The following is a 24,757-nucleotide window of genomic DNA, read 5'->3' on the forward strand; positions in this document are numbered from 1 at the left end:
GCCCAGTGCGGATTGGTGGTTATTAACGACTCCTAATGCAGCCGGGACCAACGGCTTAACGTGCTTTCCAAAGCAAGGAGGAGCTCGAGATGAAAACTTTTTTCTGGGGGTCACCCATCCTATGACCGGCCTTTGCGAAAGTTGCTTAATTTCAACAATCGCAGACCGAGCGCGTTTACCGCTGCGCCACCGAGCTCCTCATAAATGTACCTACTTCATAGTATTAAAAAAAGATCCCTTCGCAGGAGCACTGGGACGAGGTGGTCCTGTCGGACAGCATCAGCAAGTTCCCGGCATATGAGCGCGTCGTGTTGAAGCAGCCGGGGTTCGTGCGGCCCGTCATAGTACTGGGCGCCGTCGCTGACATCGCGCGCGAGAGACTCCTCACCGAGAACCCTGACAAGTTCGCCTCGCCTAGTAAGTTACTTGCATTTTACACATGTTAGTGACATCGTAACAAATACCGAGAGGGATGATTCAGATCATGATTCTCATTTGCAAAGTTCATGCTTCTTGGGGTTTTTTTTAATTATTTTCGATTCTATACTTTTGCGATGGAAAATGCCACCTGATATTAACTCAGAATAATGAGCTGAATCATCCGGCAAAGTTTTCGTTACTACGTCACTTCTTCTTCTATCATCAACCCTGGTGTCAGGGTTACTATTGAGTCGCCAAAGCCCCCTGACATGTAACGACTACTTACTTACATCAGTAAGTATTAACCGGTACCAACGGACGAACGTGCCTTCCGAACGACGTTGTCACTTGATCGAATGATACTATAAGGGTTGTGTTTTCCCTCATAGTACTGGCCTATCGTACTATAAGGAAAAGCACAACCCTTATAGACTAAGGTTTGTCAAGTGATTTTATAAGGGTTGTGTTTTCCTGTGCCTCAACTCAAATTCAATCCATAACCAAACATTTCCAGAAATGGACAGCACATTAGAAGACAGCAAGACCAAGTCGACAGGCATCATCCGTCTGTCAAGCATCCGGACCATCATGGAGCGCGGCAAGCACGCCCTCCTCGACATCACGCCTAACGCGGTGGACAGACTCAACTACGCGCAGTTCTATCCGATAGTGATCTTCTTGAAGGCTGACAACAAACATATCATCAAGCAACTGAGAGCTGGATTGCCTAAGTGAGTGATTTTCTATTAAATTTCAATTAATTACCTTTATCTTTAATATCATCATCATCAGCCCATTAACGTCCCCACTGCTGGGGCACGGGCCTTCCCTATGGATGGAAAGGGAGATCGGGCCTTAAACCATCACGCGGGCCCAGTGCGGATTGATGGTTATTAACGACTGCTAATGCAGCCGGGACCAACGGCTTAACGTGCCTTCCGAAGCACGGAGGAGCTCGAGATGAAAACTTTTTTTTGTGGTCACCCATCCTATGACCGGCCTTTGCGAAAGTTGCTTAACGTCAACAATCGCAGACTGAGCGCATTAACCGCTGCGCCACCGAGTTCCTCAATATTTAATATACAAAGAGACAATAAAATACATCAAGATTAATGTATCCATTTACCGCGATGATGTTAAGTCATATTCGAAAATATCGAAGTTATTACAAAAAAAATATCGTCTGCTTCTGAATTAGTGCAAATTTCTAAGACAAGATTTGATTACTAACCCAAAGTCACCGCAACTACTCCCCGCATCAATTCCTAAATGCGAATGAGACAGACAGGCTGCGCTGCCCCCCTTACTCTTTAACGGTTTTTGGAAATTAAAGACTAAAGAAGACCCTTGACCAAAGAGTGACGTCAGCGCCCGAAACGATTTGGTGCGGGGTGAAAAGTTATAGATCTAAACACAGTATTACTCTTTATGCTTTGTGTTAACCTTTCTGAGGCCCAGAGTTTAGAATTTAAAATTACTTTGGACCTTATAACCTTCACTCAACCTTACTACACTCGTCAGATCGGCGCACAAGTCTTCGAAGAAGCTTCTAGAACAGTGCCAGCATATGGAGCGCGTGTGGGGTCACGTGTTCACGCACACCATCACACTGAGCGAGGCCAACCAGGGCACATGGTTCAACAAGCTGACCGACCTCATTCAGAGGACACAGCAGCAGCAGCTCTGGGTGTCCGAGACTAAGGTATGTGGAGTCTTTAAACGGAGTAGCTGTAAGGACTGACAAACGCTAAAGTTCTTGCGTTCTAGCATGGTACAGCTAAGTGTAAAGTACCAGCAAAATGTACTATTCTATGACGCAAAAGGTACAGGTAATCAGGCTGCGCTAGCCAATCGAAACATCGATTCAAGTGTGCTTGCTAAGAAGATAGGCAAAAGCACAACCTGGTAAAATTTCTTTTACGATACATTTCTACGGTATTTGTGTAGGAATACACACTTATGACATAGAAACAAAAAATAATAAATACAGAGATTACGCGGAAATGATAACTTATTAATTATTTGTGTATCAATTACCACAGTACGCATTATGCTTCAAGATGGTTGCTTGGTAAAGGGAAAAATGGTACTTGTGATAAAGTTTATGTGCTATATCTTATATACTAATTATATTTATGTATTATACTTCTTTCATTAGGGGAAACATTGGTACTCATTGTCCTAATAACTACTTAAAGTTTCTGCATAGAAAAACTAGTACCAATGGTTCCTACTTTTGAAATACAATATGGGTATTATCAATCAATGTATTAACAAATTCATTTCTGTTCTGTCTTGCGGCGGTGTAGCACGTTGAAATGGTGTCGGACATATACTTTCCTATCCCGCCTTCGACCTATCCGGCTTACTATCCGATCTCCTATCCTCTCAACTACTACGCACAGGCTCAGCGCCCCTCCAGCTCACCCAACATGCTTGCATCTAACACTAGAAGCACGAAGCGCAATGACCATCTGTATGACGCTAACAGGAATCACGTGGTGCCCTACTACTATTCCGAGACCCTATCTCCTAGCATGCAAGGTAGCCCGTACAGTGAACTCAACACGTTCCGGAACCGACATTCCGTTGCCAGAAACCTGTCCGAGGAGCGGCAGAGTGTGTACCAGCGGAGGACCAGTCCTCGCCTGCAGGCGAGGCTGCCCTGTCCCCCTAAGCCCGACATGTCTCAGCTGTACGCGAAGCCCCATGCATACCAACCTCAAGGCATGAGACCGTACAGCTTGCTAGAAACCAGCAAGTCGCTGAGCCCCACCCCGCAGCGGCTGTCGACCATGTTCCCCATGTCTGAACAGTTCCGACCGGCCTCAGCTTTTTTCCAACAAGAACTGGACAAACCTCTCGAGGTACCAGAGTGGAAGGCCCGCTTACAGCGTGAAATGCCCAAACCGATCAATAAAAATCTAGACAAACCGCTGAGGCAAATATGCCGAATCCCCAATTGCAAATGCAATGAGAAAGCAATCTTTCAAACAGATCCGACCAAAAAAGCTGCCCAGGTACAAACTCTGCCGTCTGCGTCCGAACGATCGCTTAAAAAGCTGAGAAACTTGTCTCTGCCCATCCTCAAGTTGGAAGATCGAGAGAGAGACGATCAGATGGACAAGACGGAGGCAGAGAGGGACATGACACCGACACCGGCACTGGGTAAACCCGTGTCGGAACAACATTTAGGATACGTTTAAGTTCACTGTACATTTAACCTTTAGTTAGTTACCATTAGACTAAGCACAAGTATTATACTTAAAGACGTTTTATTTGCTCATTTACTTATCTGTATATTTTGTTGCACGTACATAACCCGCTTAGTAATGTACTTGAATTGCATTTATTCTACTCATCCTGTTTTATTTGCAATCATAATGCAAGTGTGTATTTTTATTTTAATAAGACATGAAATAGCAGTGTGAATAGCCATTTTGAAAGTAAGGAACCAACATTCGAATTGATATAATGATGTTCTAATTCGAAAAATAATGCCAAACGAATGTTGATTCCAAAGTGTGTAAAATACCCAACAGCATTAATCATTCACAGACGCTAATTCCGATTTTAGTTTTTGTAATGTGTTATTTGCAATCATTCATTTGTCTTGTCTTATCACCCCATTCCATAAACCCACCCTGACGCCGCTGCTCTACAAAATGGCTGACGCACACAAAATGGCGGACACCAGAGGCCCGAGCCGTTGTCGGATGACTTTTTGTTCTCAATGTCGTCGAGCACGGAGAATCGACTGTCGTATGCTTCAAGTCCCGAGAGTGACTTGGAAGTGAGTCCGCCGCCGGCGCCGCGACTCGTCAAGTCGTCCTCCGACCCGTCGATAGCCACCACGCAAGATAACATGGACCGGGACGACGATATGAATCACATGGGCGACGCGGTCCCTCCGCCTTACACGGTTGGTATTCAAGTTATTGACCTCATTATACCATTTGGATTCGCATCATTGGACAGCTTATAAGCTTTTCATTGATTCTGACAAAACTGTTAACTTACAAAAACTAAGTCGATGTTACATGTTACATCGTTGATTCAAACGTGTTGGTCTTAACAGCAGGGTGGTTACGGGGACAGCAAGTATGGGTTTTCGTCGAACAGTAATGGCGGCGTGTCGACCCCAGGGACCCACAACAGCCAGGGTTCACACAGCATGGGCCAACAAGCCAACGAGGCTCCGCCGTACCACTCCAATCCGATGACGCACTCGCCTCCACACTCGCCTCTATATGGCACTGGTGAGAAAGCAATGTGACATGACTCTATGTCCTTACGTTTACTCTTTCGTGATTAACAATTATGTGTTTATATGCATTTGTAAAGGTTTACTTATTAAAAAATAACTATTCCACGTTTCTTGGAATTGGTAGACCTTTGATAATAAAACTATTCAGTCTTAAGTCTCATTATTTCTGACTTAATTTACTAACACACGTGTTTTAAAGGTTTGTAAGATGATGGATGCATGTTTATATTTATATTTAAGCTAAAGCGAAATATTTTTTGTTAATTCTTCCCCAAATAAAAATGATATTTCAATTTTAACACAAGTGCACGCGACTTTAGACTTTTTCAAAGCTGAGCGATGGCGAATGCCTTTTGACCGAATAATATCGGGTTGTTACACGGAGCAATAAGAATTAGAGAGAGATAGAATATGAATGAAAAGCGGGACGGGCGCAGGATTTTGTTAAACGTCGCCTTTTAGTGGAAACCACGTAAGGGCCTTTTCGACAAATCACATTCTGATGTTATTTTCTTCAAGAAAACCTCGATTTCTTGCATTTAATTTCGATCCGGATAAAAGTTGATACCACATTTTTTTACCTGGATTGAAAACATTTTTTTTACCTGGACGACAAGTTGGGTCATGGGTGGCCACTGCAATTTTATCTTATTCTCTAAGGAGATAGGTTGTCTGGTTGACCAGGTGACACCAAATAACAGCTGGATCAGCTCCTGCACATTGCGTGCTTACATGGTTTTTACTAAAGCAACGATACCCAAACAATATCCCGCGGAATGTTTATCCACCTTTCCCGGCTCGTCTCAAAACTAGTAGCGAAGGAAGCATTTCTTATTGCACCGTATAAGTACGTATACATAACTAAAATGCGAAGTAGGAACTTTCCTCGTTTCCCTAAGCGAAATGACCTATTGCCAGCCACTTCTATAGCTCCACCTTGTGTCCGTTGACGTTGCGTGGCGTGTGTTGACGTACTTGTCTGTATAGTGCCCGAGTTGCCTCCGCGAGGGACTGTCACCAGGCCGGCGGGAGGAGTGCTGTTGCCTGCGCCGCCACCGGGGAGGCCGCCGCATACCCTCAGACATAACCCCTCTGTAAGTTACATTGTTAACCTTTTGTATCAGCTGGTACAGGCAGCCATACAAATACGTATGGGTATTAGTGACACCATACCGTATACTGAAGGAGATGATTCAGACCATGATTCTGAGTTAATTTCCTCTCGGTAATTCATGTATTTTTTTGTGTTTTTTAAACTATTTCAGTTCCATAATTTTGCGACGGAAAACTCCGCTTGATATCAACTCAGAATCATGGGTTTAATCATCCCTCAAAGTTTTCGTTACGATGTCACTAACATCCTGTATAGATTTAGTAGGGGATTAGAGGTGAACTGTAGCATAAGGCGGTGATCACAATAGATCATATAGGTCGCAGTGATACAGGGCTTGAAATAAGGCCTATACTGGGTGTTAGTGACATCGTAACGAATACTGAGGGGGATGATTCAGGCCATGATTCTGAGTTAAAATCAAGTGGAATTTTCCGTCGCAAAATTCATGATTTTTTTAATTATTTTCAATTCTATAATTTTGCGATCAAAAATTCCACTTGATATTAACTCAGAATAATAAGCTAAATCAGCCCCCTCAGTATTCGTTACGATGTCACTTACACCCCGCACCAGTACATACAGGTAGCCATACAAGTAGGTATGGGTGTTAGTTACACCGTAACGAATACTGAGGGGGATGATTCAGACCATGATTCTGAGTTGATATTAAGTGGAATTTCCTGTCGGAAAATTCATGAAAATTTTTGTGTTTTCTTAAATTATTTTCCATTCCATACTTTTGCGACGGAAAATTCCACTTGATATCAACTCAGAATCATGGCCTGAATCATCCCTCAAAGTTTTCGTTACGATGTCACTAACACCCTGTATAGTCACCAGCTTCAAAAAAGGAACCAAAATTTCTTACTGCTTTTTCCACACATCTCTAACCAGGGACGGTAAAGTGGTCACAATTCGATAAGTTTCCTAGGTCAAAGATAAATTATAAAATTCGGATTACTAAATACAGACCAGATAGATCTAAATGTGTGTAATAAGTGCGACATTTTATCACGAAATTCTATGACGTCATAGGTTGCTTTTACATACAATTTCCATAGTAATTTAGTAAAAAGTAACTGATTTGACTAGTTGGAAACTACCCTATTACAATATTGCTTTTTAAACGAATTGTTTCAATGTGGTTCTTTTAGATCCCCTGAGCGTCATACTTATTCCTTCTGAACGACATGCATATACAATTAATTTCATTATAGGACCTTTGTATGAATTGTCACTTTTATATTTTAAATTTTATATGCATGATTTATGTAATTTAAATGCACGGTAAACTATATTTTTTGTAACATCTGTCACACTGCATTTATGGCAAATAAAGAATCTTATCTTATCAGCGCGTGTATACTAATTCCAATAGTTAAAATTTATGTTAAAAAATCTACAGACTAACCGTCCGAGTGCGCAAGAGCGTCTATTCGGGCCGCCTAAGGACGCCGGCAGTGACGAAGCGTCCACGTACACTGCTCGGCCGACCAGCATGATCATACAACCCACGCAGGGCCAGGGCTCTTTAGACAGGCACCGCCATGCGTCCAATCCGGTAAGCTGATTCTTCTAATAACAGAGGGTATAACGGCCTCCGTACTCCAGTCGATGAGCTTTGGGCGCACGATCCTGAAGCCCTGGAATTGAATCGCAAAAATAATCTCTTTATGATCCTGGTTTGGTTAGGTCATTACAGGCTGATCACCCAAATGTCCGAAAGTAAGATGACCCGTGCTTCAGAAGCGTATACACTAATGTTAAGGATGTTACGTCAATATCTGCAATCGTATCGAATATAAGCGACCATTATGCGGTTGTATGTTCCTTATGTCGTTGTTTAACAGGCCCACACCAACCGCCTAACATACACAAGAGATGCTATTCTAAGGAAGCACGTAGTGCATTTATAAATGCTGTTGAAAGTGTGGACTGGCCTGAATTATGCAGTAGACAATACACTGCCGATGATTTCGCGTACGCGGTCCTTAATGTATTTATTAATATAATAGACATTTGCTTTGTGACAAAAAAGTTTCAAATTAAGAATAAAAAGTCATGGATTACTGTCGACATTTTAAATTTCAAATCTTTACTTTTTGACCTAACTGATGTTAAAAATAAATTCCCGAATAATGATGAGTTTCAGACAATACTGGATGAATACGCAGGTCACTATAAAAAAATACTACGTTCGGAAAGAACGAAATACTACACCAAATTAATTGGAACCAGTCACAATACAAAAAAAACTATGTGGGAAATTGTAAATATTGAGACCGGTAACAATAAAAATGTTACTACAGATTATACGGACGTGTTAAAAAGATCTGATGGCTCACCATATAACTCAAAGCACGAATTAGTAAACTGCCTAAATAATCAGTTCGTGACGGCAGCACAACAGTGCGGAGCCCCTCACGCGGACCTGCAGCAGGCTCGCATGCGTCTGTTGCAGGCCAGAACTCCTGCTGACCACCATCTATGGCTTACTCTATTTACACCCGCAGAAATATATTACACGATAATTAAAAAAGTCGCCAACAAACCAACGAAAGACATATATGGTGTCTCCGTGGAGCTGCTTCGTTCCGTGGCCGATGTTGTGGCAACGCCGCTGGCGATTCTTTTCAACAGATGCCTAAATGATGGCACCTATCCGAAGTGCTTCAAGCAAATCAAGGTCTGTCCCCTTTATAAAGGTAAAGGTAAGAAAACAGATCCTAGCTGTTACAGGCCGATCTCTATAATACCAGCTGTGGCTAAGGTGTTTGAGAGCGGTCTTACTAATCGCTTAACAAGACACCTCACTAAACTGGAAGCGCTTTCGAATCGCCAGTACGCTTACCGTGCGGGGTGCTCAACTACACTCCTGACTCGCAAAGTATACGAACGTATTCTCGATGCACGCGAACATAAACAAGAGGTTGCAGTAATTTGCTGTGACCTCTCTAAGGCATTCGATGTCGCTGACCACGCAGTGTTAAGAATGAAATTCGAGCATTACGGCATCGGCCACCGTGCTCTGGATCTAATGATGGACTTTATGTGCAACAGAGTCCAGTATGTGGTAGGGAAGGGTGGTGAAATCAAGTCTGATGGTCTGCAAACGTCAATTGGAGTACCGCAGGGTTCATCGTTATCGAATCTTGCCTTCTCACTGCTTCTAAACGATTTACCAGGTGCCGTAAAGACAGCCGAGACGTACATGTACGCGGACGACGTTGCTGCAGTGGTCACAGCCCCAACACTTGATATCCTTGAACAATTACTGAACTCTGTTGCCCATGAGCTGGCCGGCTGGTTTCGGGACAACGGTTTAGCCCTGAACCTTAGCAAGACTCAATTTATCTGTTTCGACTTGTCAGGACGACCACGTCGTAAGCTGGTGGTAGATGTTGGCGGAATCCGCCTGGAGCAGGTCGGCGTAGCGTCGTTCCTCGGGTTCCAAATCGACCAGACCTTATGTTGGGACTCCCATATTGACCGCCTTTGTGGTAAACTTGCTCGTGGTTGTTTTGCTCTGAGCCGGCTGTCCTCGACACTGACTAAGGATACGGTACGGACCTGCTACTTCGCTACTATACAGTCAATGCTACAATATGGCCTCGAATTTTGGGGACGTGCAGCCGACTGGAATCGCGTCTTCGCACTCCAGAAGCGCGCCGTGCGAGCTGTGGCGAGGATACCGGTGGACGAGTCTGCTAAGCCGTACTTCGTCGCACTCAAAATATTGACGCTCCCGAGCCTTCTAATTCTACAAATAGCAACCTACGCACGTGCTAATCTGCACCTATTCAGGACGAGAGGTGAGAATGGGAGGCAAGGATTGCGATACGGGAACCGCCTCAATACCATCCAGCATCGACTGGCGAAGGCAACTCGGACCATCCACGCCATGAGCCCGCACGTTTACAACAGGCTTCCGGAATCCATTAAAGAGGCTCCGAGCACGGCATCTTTCAAAGTCCAACTAAAACGATGGCTCGTCGAACAATCGTTCTATAGCTACGATGAATTTATAAATCGGAATTGATGGAATTACATATTGTTAGTAATTACGATAAATATACATATTATTACTAATTTAATACCTATTGATTTCAGTACTTATTAATTTATTTATTTTTATTGATATTTTTTTTTTATTTTTAAGACTATTGTCTAATGCATTCTGTATGACGTATAATGAATATTATGAATAAATGATTTGATTTGATTTGATTTGAAGGCATGTTAAGCCGTTGGTTCCGGTTGCTACCTACTGATGTAACTACGATGTCGTTTCCCTTGGCGGGCTGGAAAGCAGCAGATAAGCAATCATTTCTGTAAAAAGCCGGTCCTGTAGAATCTTCAGGATTACCAACCTCATCAACCTTGGTGTCAAGGTTATTATTGAGCCGCCAAAAGCCCCTGACATGGCTCATGTAACGACTACTTACTTACATCAGTAAGTAGTAACCGGGACCTACAGCTTAACATGCTTTCCGAAGCACGGATCATCTTACTTTCGGACAATCAGGTGATCAGCCTGTAATATCCTAACCAAACTAGGGATCACAAAGAGATTTGTCCCCATCGGGATTTGGGCCCGGGATCGTGAGCCCAACGCTCAAACCACTGGACCATGGACGCCGTTTCTATTATCCTATTATGGCTGTGTATTTATCGAGTGTCCTCATCCACAGCAGAGTTCTTACGACGGCACGTCTTCGTACGACTACGGCAGCGCGTCAAACAATGGCTCGGTTCTCGGTTCGCGACTGCCGCCCAACGCTCCAGACGACCTGAAAGTCGCGCCGCCTTCCATGCAAGTGTCCTTTTTAATATACAAATTCAATGAGGGATTCTCTAGGCTACGTTCCCCAAAAATAGGCGGAGGAAAACAGTTCAGTAGGTTATATATAAAGCGTAAGTTCCAGACTTCCAGAGTCTGTTGATGTAGAATCGACCAGATCCGAGACAGTTTAGAAAGCTGCCTAAATTCGAGTCAAGTGTGCTATAGGCATCAGCTACCATCTTAGTGTTACAATCATTCATAAATATGTTACATTTCGGTCACAGATTCGTGATACAAGCTTAGCTTAATGTTGGACAACAATTCGACTTCGAAACGAACTAGGTTATTATACAGGGTGGTAGTGATATCGTAACATATACTGAGAGAGACGGTTCAGCTTATTATTCTGAGTTAATATCAAGTGGAATTTTCCGTCGCAAAATTCCACAATTTTTTTCATTAACTGAGAATCATGGTTTGAATCATCCCTTTCAGTATTCTGTACGATGGCACTAACACCCTGTATATATTTTTAGTAGAGATGGGTCGAGTACTCGTTTGATACTCGGTACTCTGCGTACTCGGCGGGTTTTTTGATACTCGTACTCGGCCGAATAAATCGGTTATTTGATAACGAGTGACGAGTTTACAGCCATTGGTAAATAACAAACTTTTTCAATTATTTACCTACAATGACGTGCAACGTGATGTGTTTGTTTGCAAACAATCAAGTGACTAGTAGTTGAAAGGCGTGAGCGGGGTGTATCAACGCGAGCCGACGTCTTGACCGGCGCAAACCTGTTTGTAGTTGTTTCTTGGTTACTCGGCCGAGTACTCGGTTGAAAAACAATTGAGCTGAGTAAAACTCGGTACTCGTTACTCGGCAAAAGTGTTACTCGGCGCATGTCTAATTTTTAGGCTATCATGTAATTAAGTTGTATTGTATTGTACAGTAAAATGGAGCCACCGCCTCCGCCTAACCCGACGGCGATGTCCGCGCAGAGTCCGCAACGCAACTCCAATTCACACGAACACAACTCCCTAGACTACAGAAACAATGATAACAATTACAGGTAAATATTATTTTCTGCTAGTCATCATCCCCCTAGCATTATCCCGTTTTCACAGGGTCCGCTTACCTAACCGGAAGATTTGACAGGTCCGAGAAGCGACTACCTGTCTGACCTTCCAACCCGCGAAGGGAAAACCAGCCCAATACAGGTTAGGTCACATACATCCGAAAATGTGGGTTTCCTCACGATGTTTTCCTTCACCGCTGAACACGTGATATAATTTATGATCCAAACATGAATTCGTAAACAAATTCGACAATAATTGGATTTGAACCTGCGACCTCAAAGTTAGTCTACCAACTGGGCTACCACGGGTCTATTCTAGGGTCCTGTGCCGAGGCTTTTCTTACAGCTACTCTTCCTCGGCTATACAGGTAGTGAGAAGCTGCAGTAGCTTTAGGTGGATGAGACGTGCGCTACGTAAAATTGACGATTCAAAGTGTTAATGTTACCTATTGAATAAAGATATTTTGGAATTTTAATCTTGTTTGTACGTACAGTAGGTCAGCAGAAGCGTACCGCAGCCCGCAGAGTGGGCGGCCGCCGCCCATGAACGGCAACAGCCCGCACACGCCCATGCACGCTCGTGGGCCCTCGCTGCCCACCGTGCCCACTAACGACCATGCCAAATACAGGTACTATTTTTAACATAACATAAGCTCACGACTGTATCCCAATTTAAGTAGTCACAGGTACACTCCGAGGTACCCGGAATAAGCATAAATAAACTAGCCCCACATGTGAGTCACTTCTGAGTTGACTGCCAAAAACCACTAAATCTTTTAACACTTTCAAGTACAGAACGTCTAATTACGTTCTGATTCCAAGGTGTCATATTACCTATTATGAACCATCAATGACCCATGATCTCTGTCCGTGAAAGGGTTAAGGGAAATGTATACGTTTTTACAATAATATTCCCATTGACATCCAGAATTTACCTTTGAACAGTTTTAAGACTTTGTACAAAGGGTATGAATGCATGGGATTAGCTGTCTGGGTGCTGATATTAGGCAGCCAAATTACTAAATTGTATTACAGTATTTTTTTTAAAAAGAACGTCTAGGCCCTTTGCCGAAGTTTTCTTGTAGCTTCTTTTCCCCGGCTACAAATTGTGAGAAGCTCAGTCGTTTTAGGCGGATGAGACGTTCATTCTGAAAAAATGACGATTCAAAATGTAACTATAAATAAAGATGTTTATGAATTTTAATTTCATCTACAGCAAGATGACCTAAGTACCCACGCGTCACCGAGCTTTCTCTTAGATCAACTTCATCAACTATACAATACCAACTCTTTTTCATTATTATTTCGTTCAGTTTTTTAACGTGACTTATTCTAGGTTTGCCTCTGATTGCATTAAATACTTGGCCGGACTAATGGGAAACGCTGAGGGCTTTCACCTGGTACAGAATTTAAGACGATAAGCCTGAGAGTGCCCATTCGGGCGTGAACCAGACGTCTGAGAGGAAGAACAATAGCTTTTCTGGCTAAGAAGAGCTCTTTATCACAAGTAATCCAATAACTTAAGCAATGTCTCTTTCACCAGCGCCCGTACGAACTCGGCGTCGCAAGCAGACTACAGCGGGCGTGGCGGAGCGCCCGTGCCTCCTTACAAGCCCGTGCCGCCGCCGAAGCCCAAGCACTACCGCCCACCTGACAACGCGCACCATCCCAGGAACGGCGTAAGTGATGTCTTATACTCTACAGGATACAGGTTCCGTACCAAAATGGTAAAAAGGAACCCTTGTTGACAGTGTGTCCTTACTCGACAGGAAAGAACAGGAAAAGAAAAGACCGGACCTTTTATTGTCGAGTAGTTAAGGGTGTTGGGACCCTCGCTCATCAACAACAGATGGCGCAGTGTAGCGGTGATCGAAATTATTACTTTTGTCAAAGATAAACTAAACTAAACAAGCTCTACACCTTTTTGCCACTACTTAAAGGTCTCGAGAACCTACAAACAATAAAAAATATTATAAATCCTTCCTATTTTTTCAGGTTTACTCTGGGTATGAAGCTACGTCCTCTTTTTGTTACAAATAAACCTTTACAAAACATTTTTTATAGTTTCTAATAATAAGTAATAAAAATAACATTTAAGTCTTCTTCTTCTCTCGTGTGCGTTGAGAGGTGGATTACCAACCTCATCAACCCTGGTGTCAGGGTTACTATTGACATCACCCATGTAACGACTACTTACTTACATCAGTAAGTAGTAACCGGGACCAACGGCCACTACCTAAGTAGGAACACACACAGGTACATTTAAGTAGGAAGTTGACAATAACTTCAGACCCAGAGTAAACCTGAAGAAAATAGGAAGGATTTATAATATTTTTTATTGTTTGTAGGTTCTCTAGACCTTCAAGACGCGGCAAAAAGGTGTAGAGCTCATTTAGCTTAGTTTATCTATGACAAAAATAATAATTTCGATTACCGAATGGCATGGCTACACTTACGCCATCTATTGTCGCGGAGCTAGAAATACTACTCGACAGGTTGTTTTGGATGCGCAATGTAAGATCACTCACTAGGTATGTCTGTTATAACAGAGTATGGACCCCCCTCCCCCCGCTGTGCAGACGCCGCGCCCCCCTGCGCCCGGCTACCCTCATTACTCGCACCAGCACTCACACTCGCAACCACACCGCCCCGGCCCGCACCACTACCAACAGGTAACATTCAACAAATCTTCTCGTATCGGTTGCAAGGTCAACTACCAACCTCATAAACCCCAAATCAAGAAAGTCTACTTCTATCGTGTGGGTTATAAGGTGGACTACCAACCCTAGTTCAGCGTTATTATTATGTAACGACTACGTACTTACATCAGAGGGGTTAAGAAGGCCAAACAAACTTGGTTCGAAGCAATTCATCTAAAAAAGAAAAAAATATACATTTACGCATATAAAACAAGTGCGCGATGCAAACAAATGTCAAATAGCATTATTGCTTTTTTAGATGAATTGCTTCGATGTGGTCATTTTAACCCTGGTGTCAGGGTTATTACTGAGCCGCCATAGGCCCCTGACATGACTCATGTAACGACTACGTACTTACATCAGTAAGTAATAACCAGGACCAACTGCTTAACGTGCATTCCGAAGCACGCATCTTTTTACTTTTTGGACAATCAGGTGATCAGCTTGCAATGGCCTAACCAAACTGGGGATCCCAAAGTGATTTTTGTGATTTGTCCCCACCGGGATTAGACCCGCGACCTCCGGATCGTGAGCACAACGCTCAACCACTGGACCACGGAGGCCGTTAGTGTGTAATAATCGGGACCAACGGCTTAACGTGACTTCGTAACGTGATGTTACTCTCGGACTATCGGGTGATCAGCCTGTAATTGCCAAACCAAACTAGGGGTCTGAGATTGATTTTAGTGATATGCTCCCACCGGATTCGAAACCGGGACCTCCGATCGTGAGGCCAACCAACGCATTTCTATAACGTGTTAATCAGTGTTTTTTAACTCCCGACGCAAAACGACGGGGTGTTATAAGTTTGACGCGTCTGTGTAAATGTGTATGTGTCTGTTCTTAGCTATGTTTGGTGGAAATCGGTTCAGGTCTTCAAGGTCATCAGGTCGTTCGTTAAGTGTAATAGGAATGTTACACGCTCAGTATTAGTTTAGCATTTTTAACATTTTGTCATAATAATTGAGTACTTTTGTTTGGTCGAGGGTTTTTTTTTTTTTAATTTAATGTTATTTACTTATGTTGCAGCAAAACATGTACGGTGGTCAGATGCCGCCGCAGTCCCCGCCGTACTCGGGCCCCCCGTCGCACCACCGCGCCATCAACCTGCCCCACAACCCGCATCTCATAGGTAACACCATCACTATCTATCATCCTACGAATAATAAATCGTACGGAAACTGACGACTAGGCTAGTTTCTAACTAGTCAAATCAGTTACTAAAAAAAAGTAACTGAACTGAGGGAGCTCCGTAATCCGATCCAAAATTATCGGATATCCGATATAAAAAATCACCGAATCCGAATTAAAAGTTTCGGAAAATACCTTAAAAAATATAATCAGTAACCGAAATTATCCGAAACTAATGAATAATCCGAAATAATTTATTATCCGTATCCGTATGCGGTATAATAATCATTCTTAAATCCGTATCCGAAATTTCATATCCATAACACCCCTGTTTTTTACTAAACGTCAAAACACGAAATTACTGGAATTTGAGGGAATTTGTATGAAAAAGCACAATGTGACGTCATAGAAAAACGTGATAAAATGTCGGACTTATTATTACGTTTTTCTTGATTAAAATTCATAAATATGTTGAATAGAAAAAAGAAAATGTTTTTCGTTAGTTTTACATCTGTCTTTATTTAGTAATCAGAATTTCATAAGGGGACTATATTTTCTATCACCAAAATTTATATTTGTCATCAAGATGTATCACCTAATAAATAGATCTATCGCCACGAAATATTTTCGTTCTCAGATAAACAAAAATTGTTCCCAGGTATGAATTATCAAATTAATGTTAATATATGTGTAAAATAAGAGATCGATAACCAATAAAATTATATTGCATTACATGAATATAAACTTCGTTCTTATAATAACAGTTTTGTTACTTAAATAATAACTCTGTGCTCAGAATGGTAGATCTGTCACCAAATAAATCGATTATCGATCCCTGACTGCGACTCCTTTTTATTTGATATTTTGTCACCAATACAGTAGTAACATTTTATTTCGTTCAGATATTAAATTAATAGTATTCGTTACCAATTTAATACATCAATTTATAATTTTAATGAAAAAATGATCAAAGGGGCGGAGACAAATTGGCGCGCTTTAAAAATTGACCAATCCGGCCTCAACGATGGGTAGTAGGTAACTAGGTTCGATCACACGATGCGCGACGCGGGCGGCGTGCCATAAGCCAGCTATTTTAAACCAGCGCTGATTGTTCAGTGGTAATTATTTTAAACAATAAATATTGATTATATTGACTTTAATTGTTTTATTTACTACTCTGCTAAATATAATTTATACTACCAGTGGAAATTTAGAACCTTGGGAGTCTAGTTAAGTAGCAGAATCTTTTGGTTGAAACGATGATGACAACCCTAATTTTTTATTTGAACTTAATGCAATTTTCTAGTAACATAATTATGATTTATTGGTAATCTCTTTAAATTAGTTTGTTTAAATACTTATTAGGACACACCTATTATAATACATACAAAAACATTTATTTGGTACTAGACCTTATATCTCAGGATTTTAGGTGATTTATTGTGGAACTGATTTTGCATTGTTTGGTGACTACATTTTGGTGACAGATCTACTATTTTGAGGACAAACCCTATTATTTAAGAAACACAAAACTAATTAAATTGGTGATAGCTTAAATGATACCCATTTCATAATATATCTTGAACCTGGTATACGACAAGTACACGACCCAATTAGTGTCTTTTTGTATAAATAAACAAGGCGTTAGTGACACCGTAAGGGAAAAAAAATAGAACGGCTACTTGATTCTAAATTCAAAAATATCTTTATTCAGTAGGTAACACTTTTAGTCGTTCAGAATCCATGAAATTATTTGGAATGAACAGTAATAACCTCAAAATTTATAAAACATTGTCTAGAACCAAGCTTCATGGTTCTCTGCTCAATGGTAAGGAAATCTATGTCCAGTAGTAAAATAGTGTAAGAGAGTTATGTTTGTAAGTCTTGACTTATTATGCTTCATATAAAAATCTTGTGTATTCCAGATTTAGCCGGGAGCAGAGAGCAACGCGGGTCGGCGTTCGAGCTGTATAGGAAACCACAGCACATGCACAATCTCAGGTAAGATCGCTCTGTCACCGCTATCCCACGCACCACTCTGTGTGAGATCGAATCCCACCCAAAATAAAATATCCATACAAACGAATTCTACTCAAAAACCCATTTCAAAAAAAAAAACGAAAAAGTCCGTATATCTAGTTTTTATTAAACTGCATGTTCCCAAGTCATTCTCTCAAGTCTCTCTCGCAGTTTCGACTCTCCTAAATCGTCCGCCCCTGTACAATTTGCTCTAACATGCAAACACCAATCGCTTCACAAACGACTAACAATGTCTTGTCGGGCCACAGTATTAGTTATGGTTTTGTATGTGGTTATAAACAGTTTTATATATTTTGTAACATATATCTCTATATCGGGGCGTAAGTTTGTAAATTGTAATATTGAAATAACATTTGTAATCTTAGAGTATTTAGCGTTGTTCGCAACGAAACAACCATTGGCAGTGCGTGTCTGCATTTTAGTGCAATTTGATGATTTCATGTGAAAGCATATTGAACTAATTTGTCAAGTCCTTTCATCAACTACGGCGTCTTCTTGATTCACTTCTGATCACCTCCTCTCTTTTCTTCTTTACCAAAATATGATTTAATTTAATTGTACAGGTACTCAAAATATAACCATAAACAATGATATATCCAATACTTATACACCTTCTCTATTTTTTCCTGACATTTATTTCAATATGCTTTTTATAGAATCACAAAATTCACCTCTTAAAAGTTGTCATATTCATTGGGACATTTCAGACTCTTCAATATATTCATCTATTTATTTATCATAACAATGGTAGCGAATATTGACGATCTGAGGTGTCCACTGTCCGTCATTGAGTAACTAAGTGGGTGTTTGGTTGTGGGTTTCCGCAGTTCGTCTGACGCCATGAACTCCAGTGTAGAGCGCGACGAGACGTTCTCACCAAAAACTAAAAAGAAATTGTCAAAAAAACCGTCGTTCATTAAAAACGCTGTCCTCGATTTGTTCCGTTCGAAAACGAAAAATTCGCAGAAAGTGTCTCGACAGAAGTCACTGTGCGAGAGTGACTTGCAGCAGAGACACCTGCCGCAGATGCCGATGCTAAGGCGGGAGAAGTCCGACCTGGGCGACATGAGTGTGCACATGCGCAACACGCATATCAGGAACCAGATGCTGCAGCGCAGCAACTCCTCCTCCTGCGAGAAACCCGTGCTCAAACCGATCCTCAAGCGACAGAGTTCCTTCTGTGATGACAGAAGTGGTGCCATCTGCACGGTCAGAGACTACGACGCTAAGCCAGTTTTGAAAAATCTAAGACGGCAAAACTCCATGTGCGAGATCGAAACAGAACCGAAAGTTACCCCACTGTTGCGTAGACAAAACTCCCTAATAGAGTACAACAGAAGAGGAATCTACGGACAGACGTCCAGCTTTAATATGATTACCAAAATTGACCCAATTTACCAAAGACAGCAGCAGTTAAAACATGAACCATTCCATCCAACACAACCACTACCTCCAGAGCCACTCTACCAAAGTAAAGAACATATTGTTTATGACCCCATACCTAAGCCTAGAAGGACATACGCTTCCTTGTACGATACCTCTAGCGAGAACCCTTATGCAAGCAGATCTGAAGTGTCGAATCAAAGTTTTGAGAATCCTTACGGAAATCGTCAGACAGTGGCGATGCCGATCATGGACCCGCCTTACGCTACCAGAGCTGAGTGTGCAAGGGAGAGTCCGTACGCCACAAGAAATGAATTAATGTCTGAAAGTCCGTATGCTACAAAACAAGAAATAAGTAAACATTCGGATTCATTTTACAGCGAGTCGCCTTATTCAAGTAAAGAGCAAATGTTAAGGCAACGAATGACATCCGAAAGTCCTTACGCAACTAAAGAGGAAATGTTGCGACAGAGATTTTCAGAATCTCCTTATAACACGAAAGAAGAGATGCTAAAACAGAGAATGGAAGGTTCATTTAGCAAAGAACCAATTTATGGAAAAAGAACGTATGAACCGCCACCAAGTACATCGTGGTCCGAAAATTCTTATGGAGTTCGACCTGAAAGAAGGTTGCAGACTCCGGTAAACTTCCCGGGTAGAATATCACCAATGAGCAAATGTATGAGTGAACCTCCGTATGTTACAAGGACCGAGATGATGGGTAGAATCGGTCAAACTGACTCTCCCTATGCCAGTCGAGCTGAAGTCAAATCAAGTTGCTCTGATATACAGTATGGGAGTCGCAATGAAATGTCTGACTTTAGGCAAGAGGCCCGACCGGCGTCAGCTGAATGCACTTACGTATCCAAACAAGAAATCCTTTCACAAAAAGCTGCTTTACAGGCAAGCAGAGAATCGACAACCACGATTAAATTAGAGGAAAAATTAGAAATGATTAAACAAAGAAACCAAGCTAAAAAGGACATGATTTATCAAACTAGAAAAGAAGCAAACGAAAGCGATTCCATGAAAATTAGGGAACCGCTTTATGTTTCCAAAAGAGAATTGAAAGAATGCGTCATTTATGAGTCCCACCAAGAAAATAAAGAGATAGTACCAGCTGTCCTAGTGACAGACAGCAGCGCCCGTAGCAGCCCGTACGAGCTGAGCGACGCCAACCACTTGTCTCGCAGAGAGCCAATATATCAGACTAAATCGGAAGCCGAAAATGTGGCAAAACCTGATACATTCCAAGAAATTGATTTTTCGAAACTTAGACTTACTGAATCGAAGACCGACGCAGAAAAAGAAAAATCTTTGAATATGGAAGCGAATATTTTGAAGGGTGAACCAATATATGCTCCTCGATTGCACGGCAAAACAGACCATATTTCTAATGCACTGAAAGTCACCTCGTCGCCTATTCCTTATGAGTCCACGACATCTATGGAGACTCATTATGCTTCCGAGTGCAGCATGAACTTTGAAAATAAACCACAGAGCACTCCTTACACGTCACAAGATCTCGATGATCAGAGACTAGTAAAACCGAACAGAACGGTAACTTTCTGCGAGCAGATTCTCGAAAAGAGCCCAGAGAATAGCCAAGATACTTCCGATAATATGTCTGCCAGTCAGAATGAAACAACAGTGATAAACAATCAGAACACAGTGGTTCAAGCGTCGAGCTCGGAAGACAATGATTCAACAAATAAAACAGATGATGTGGAGCCTGAAGGTCCACATACAACTTGGGGTATATTCGACAGCGAAGGTGGCGTGTTAGAAGACAGGCAATGGGGCGTTTCGCTGATCATTCCACCGAAGGCGATCGCTCCCGGCATCAAGCAAAAGATCTACTTTACTGTATCGGACCCGCGACTGAGCCAGCGAGTGGGGGGACCTCCAATCGATATGGACAACGGTAATAGCTTATGTAACGAAGCACGCGAGTACCCTGTAGTGTCGTAGACTGCACTTACTAATTGGCAATTAACGTTTGTAACTGGAATGGAAAATGCATAGGTTCACGCCAGAGTGGGGACTGTTTGTCGTTCGAATGTCTTGATTATACCAAACTTGATGTTTGAATTTTGTTATATAGGAATGTTTACGTATTGTGTATATATTGCACGTAGTTTTATAGCATGAGGTTGCAACAAATATAAGTCTATATTCGCTGTATTATATTTCATCTCTTCTTAGGCTGGGCTGTTTCTTTTACGCAATATCTTCATTACTCGATCACTCATTAAGTTATCCTCCTGTCACATCCGCAATAGCATGATATTATATTCCAACATTATTCGCTCACTTTTTATATAAAGCACAGTAGATGTACTTGTACAGGCACCGCAAGAGGTCTCCTGTGGCGTCGTGACTAACGTATCCCTGTTTACGTTTTTAGTTTCTACCACACAATACACTCGTACTTAGAGATCGAGGAGCGTCGGCGGCAGCGGCTCTGCTACGTGCAGCCGACCATGTGATCGTACGTCCGATTTATTTGCGCACTGTACGTCACGTACAAATTAAATCCTTTCTGCCAAGATTTAAAGTGTCATCGTGTTTCAAATGTTTCTCACCTGTTTTCGCTTGTCGTGTGTGTTTTGTTTTCTTTCTTTATAATATATCTCCTTTGAATACGTTCTCTCTGTTTATCCGTATAGTGTAATCATCATCTACTTGTAGTGTGCACATGTCATTGTTTTATGGTGTCTCTATATGGGCGTTGCTTGCTATGCCACCCACTCTAGCTGCGCTTCCGCTTGCTTAACACAATGCATTAATGTGTTGCGATTTGTGTTTGTGTGTTTTATGTTACTTTGACAAAACTCTTACACCCTCCCTCTTAATTTTGACCACTGAACTATTTTACTACAAACATTAAAATGGAAATTTTAACCTACCTAAATTCTTACACAAACAAGCACTTTACTATGGATGTTTATACACATTTGCAAATATACATAGTGAAACTTGGTATAGAAAAAGCTATGGTGTGATAATTCTTATAAGTACTAAATAATATTCTTCGAACTTCATCTTACCCGTACACTTAATTATAAAAACCTAACATAATTAATACAAAATTGATAGACTCCGGTAACTTTGTAGTTACAATGCCATTTTGAAGTAACACGTCCCAAGTCATAAGGCCTGCATTTCCAGACGTAATGGTTAAACAATGACAATGACAATTGGCTGTTAGAAATACTATACCACTTTTAAGTAAAAATAAAGAACAATGTACCTACAATGTCTAATTTACGTCCACACCATATATTTTTCTATATCTCCGCCCATCAATACAAACAAATGAACATAGTTTCGGTGACAGGTGAAGCGATGCTGTCGCCACTAGTGATGTGCGGTCCGCAAGGGCTGGTGTTCCTGCGGCCGGTGACGCTGCGGCTGCCGCACTGCGCCAACGCCGTCCCCTCCCTAGGCCTCACTATCAAGGCCACGGACACTGAGGCCCACCTCAGCACGGACTGGGACCAGATACATCTCCCCGCCACCACCACGCTCAACACCGTTGCTGTCAAAGTCGATCACTTCTAAGCAGAACTAGACCTTTATCTGGTACCTACACTAGCTTAAAGATATTCAATGTATACGGGAAACCCGTTTCATAATCAAAGTTTTAAAATGCTTATAAAGTGTATTTGTATTTTTGCTCATTTTAAAATTACTAAATTTACCAGAAAAAGGGCTCGTTCTACTCAAGAAGGTGATCCATATCTCAAGTCTTAATTAAGAGTAGAGCTTAATAAATGTTTAGTGTCACATTGGTGTTAAAGTTCTCACATTTATGATATAATATTATACTAGTAAGATTCAATTTATTCCAATTCTGTGTAAATGTTAGCCTAGGACGGTGCATAAATAATCGTATTTCAATTATTCAGTTGTAGACACGTATGTCAAAAGTATACGTTTATAAACATTGATGTCTGCCTATTCATATTGATGTTAATATAACATTATTTCGGAGCACCTACTTCTAAACTTAAATTAAGTAATCGTTTACATTATTTCGGCACTAAATAATCCCACCTATTCTAAATTATCAGGAACTATATATTTCAGTATTGATAGCGGTGCTAAATGTTTACATGTCTAAACTTAAAAATGTATTTAATGTGTAGAATCTCAACGAGCTTATATTCAATGCATATTCTTAAATATTCTCGATGTAAGTAGATGTTCACATGACTGGGATGAAAAGCTCTTAGGTAATGAAAGGCGAACTCGATTCTCTCATATATTTTTTTAACTAAGCAATTTCTTACCACTTAGAATTATTCATTTAATTTTAATTTTACTATATTTACATATTTGTAATATTATTATTTAATATTCAGTCGTGTATTTAGCGGTAAACAATTGTATCGGAATGTTAGAATTTTTAATTCGAAATCAGATATTTTCGTATTTTGGCTTCCGTAGTTTTTAAAAGGAATTGAATTTCGTGAATATTTTTGTATTTAGTTTTAATTTGAAATTATTAAACGATGTTATTTTACATGTTACTCGACGCGGTGATGTACGGTTAGTTCGAAGTCATTTTTTACGATGTATCCATTAGGATTGATTATTGTTATTGTAGAACTAATTTGAGTTTACCTTGAACTCGAAATTAAAATTTTATATCTACCGAAAGTGTGGGTTTTTTATTGATTTCCCTCAATCAGAGGGTACGTTTAAGACTTCCCTACGATACTTCACTGCGGGTCGGCGGAGTGAAGAAACTCCCATCCCAAATCAATTTACAAAACAAGTTTTCTATATTGACCTCTTTGGGCCCGGGAAATCGAATGCAGACTTAAATATCGTCACAACTTGAACCCGTTTTTTTATGGTAATGAATTACCTATAGAGACACCTGACGGTCAGACCATCCATCATGTTTAAACCTCAGTTTAAACGATTCGATTGGCGAAGAGATTGTCCTAATACCTATATAATATACTTGCAGGGTGTTAGTGACATCGTAACGAATACTGAGGGGGATGAGACGGATCATGATTGATAACAAGAAGGGGATTTTCCTGTCGAAAAATTCATGAAGATATTTGTGTTTAATTATTTTCAGTTCCATACTTTTGCAACAGAAAATTCTACTTGATATCAACTCGTAATTTATGGTCTGAATCATTCCTTAATATGTTCGTTACGATGTCGCTAACACCCTGTACATTGATAACTAGTCTTGCGCTCTATGCATTACGACCAGGGCCCTATTTCATGTTCAGTGTGTAACTAATAAGTATAAACCTGCAAAATATATCTAATCACACCAAGTCAGTGAAACACACTCCGAAATTCACATCGAATTGTAAGGACTGTTCAAGATCCGTCCCGCCTTCCAACAGGTACTTTATCATATACTCGTCATAGAAGAAAAATATCAACTTGCTAAAACGCTTCAAATGAGATATATCTAGAGTCTGTTGGTTGTAACAATTATGTTCCAAGAGGTACCAAAAATCGTATTTAAAAATCCGAATTCCATCTAAACTCCGCGTATTTCGACAAAGTCGACATAGATCAAAAATATCTAATTGCTAAAACGCTTCAAATGAGATATGCCTGAAATCTATTGGAGGAGGGGGACGTTTTGACCCATCGTCCTTTGGAATTGCAAGTTTTATGATATAGGCCCCTGCCTGACAACAAAACAGATAGGTCTAGAGCGAAAGAAACGTACTTACCAACAAAATACTATTAATATTATAACATCTGTCCTAAAACAACGGATAAGTCAAAACCTAGAAAGTCATTACAAGTGTCCGGGGTGTCAGCGCGCATCATTTCAGCGCATGTCGCAAGCGCAGC

At 41.1% G+C, this 24,757-nt stretch overlaps 1 protein-coding gene across 8 annotated transcripts in view; it reads left to right on the plus strand.

Annotated features, from left to right (window-relative positions):
* LOC126380281 (tight junction protein ZO-1-like) overlaps nucleotides 1–23,581 on the plus strand; it is a 134,795-nt gene extending 111,214 nt beyond the window's left edge. For 4 of the 8 annotated variants that reach the window (XM_050029562.1, XM_050029565.1, XM_050029566.1 and 1 more), the window contains 16 exons: nucleotides 246–417; nucleotides 935–1,151; nucleotides 1,942–2,122; nucleotides 4,118–4,342; nucleotides 4,499–4,679; nucleotides 5,675–5,781; nucleotides 7,207–7,362; nucleotides 10,493–10,614; nucleotides 11,538–11,657; nucleotides 12,158–12,292; nucleotides 13,207–13,342; nucleotides 14,213–14,335; nucleotides 15,392–15,494; nucleotides 17,419–17,494; nucleotides 18,361–20,840; nucleotides 22,257–23,581. In XM_050029562.1, coding sequence (XP_049885519.1) covers nucleotides 246–417; nucleotides 935–1,151; nucleotides 1,942–2,122; nucleotides 4,118–4,342; nucleotides 4,499–4,679; nucleotides 5,675–5,781; nucleotides 7,207–7,362; nucleotides 10,493–10,614; nucleotides 11,538–11,657; nucleotides 12,158–12,292; nucleotides 13,207–13,342; nucleotides 14,213–14,335; nucleotides 15,392–15,494; nucleotides 17,419–17,494; nucleotides 18,361–20,840; nucleotides 22,257–22,480 — 4,758 coding nt within the window. In that variant the 3' untranslated portion in view covers nucleotides 22,481–23,581. Of the gene's footprint in view, nucleotides 1–245; nucleotides 418–934; nucleotides 1,152–1,941; nucleotides 2,123–4,117; nucleotides 4,343–4,498; nucleotides 4,680–5,674; nucleotides 5,782–7,206; nucleotides 7,363–10,492; nucleotides 10,615–11,537; nucleotides 11,658–12,157; nucleotides 12,293–13,206; nucleotides 13,343–14,212; nucleotides 14,336–15,391; nucleotides 15,495–17,418; nucleotides 17,495–18,360; nucleotides 20,841–21,323; nucleotides 21,408–22,256 lie in introns of all 8 variants that reach the window. The other 4 variants (XM_050029564.1, XM_050029563.1, XM_050029568.1 and 1 more) reach the window with 4 other exon arrangements.
* Nucleotides 23,582–24,757: the final 1,176 nt, after the last annotated feature.

Source organism: Pectinophora gossypiella, chromosome Z (genome assembly GCF_024362695.1).
Source record: "Pectinophora gossypiella chromosome Z, ilPecGoss1.1, whole genome shotgun sequence".
NCBI classification, from domain to species: domain Eukaryota; kingdom Metazoa; phylum Arthropoda; class Insecta; order Lepidoptera; family Gelechiidae; genus Pectinophora; species Pectinophora gossypiella.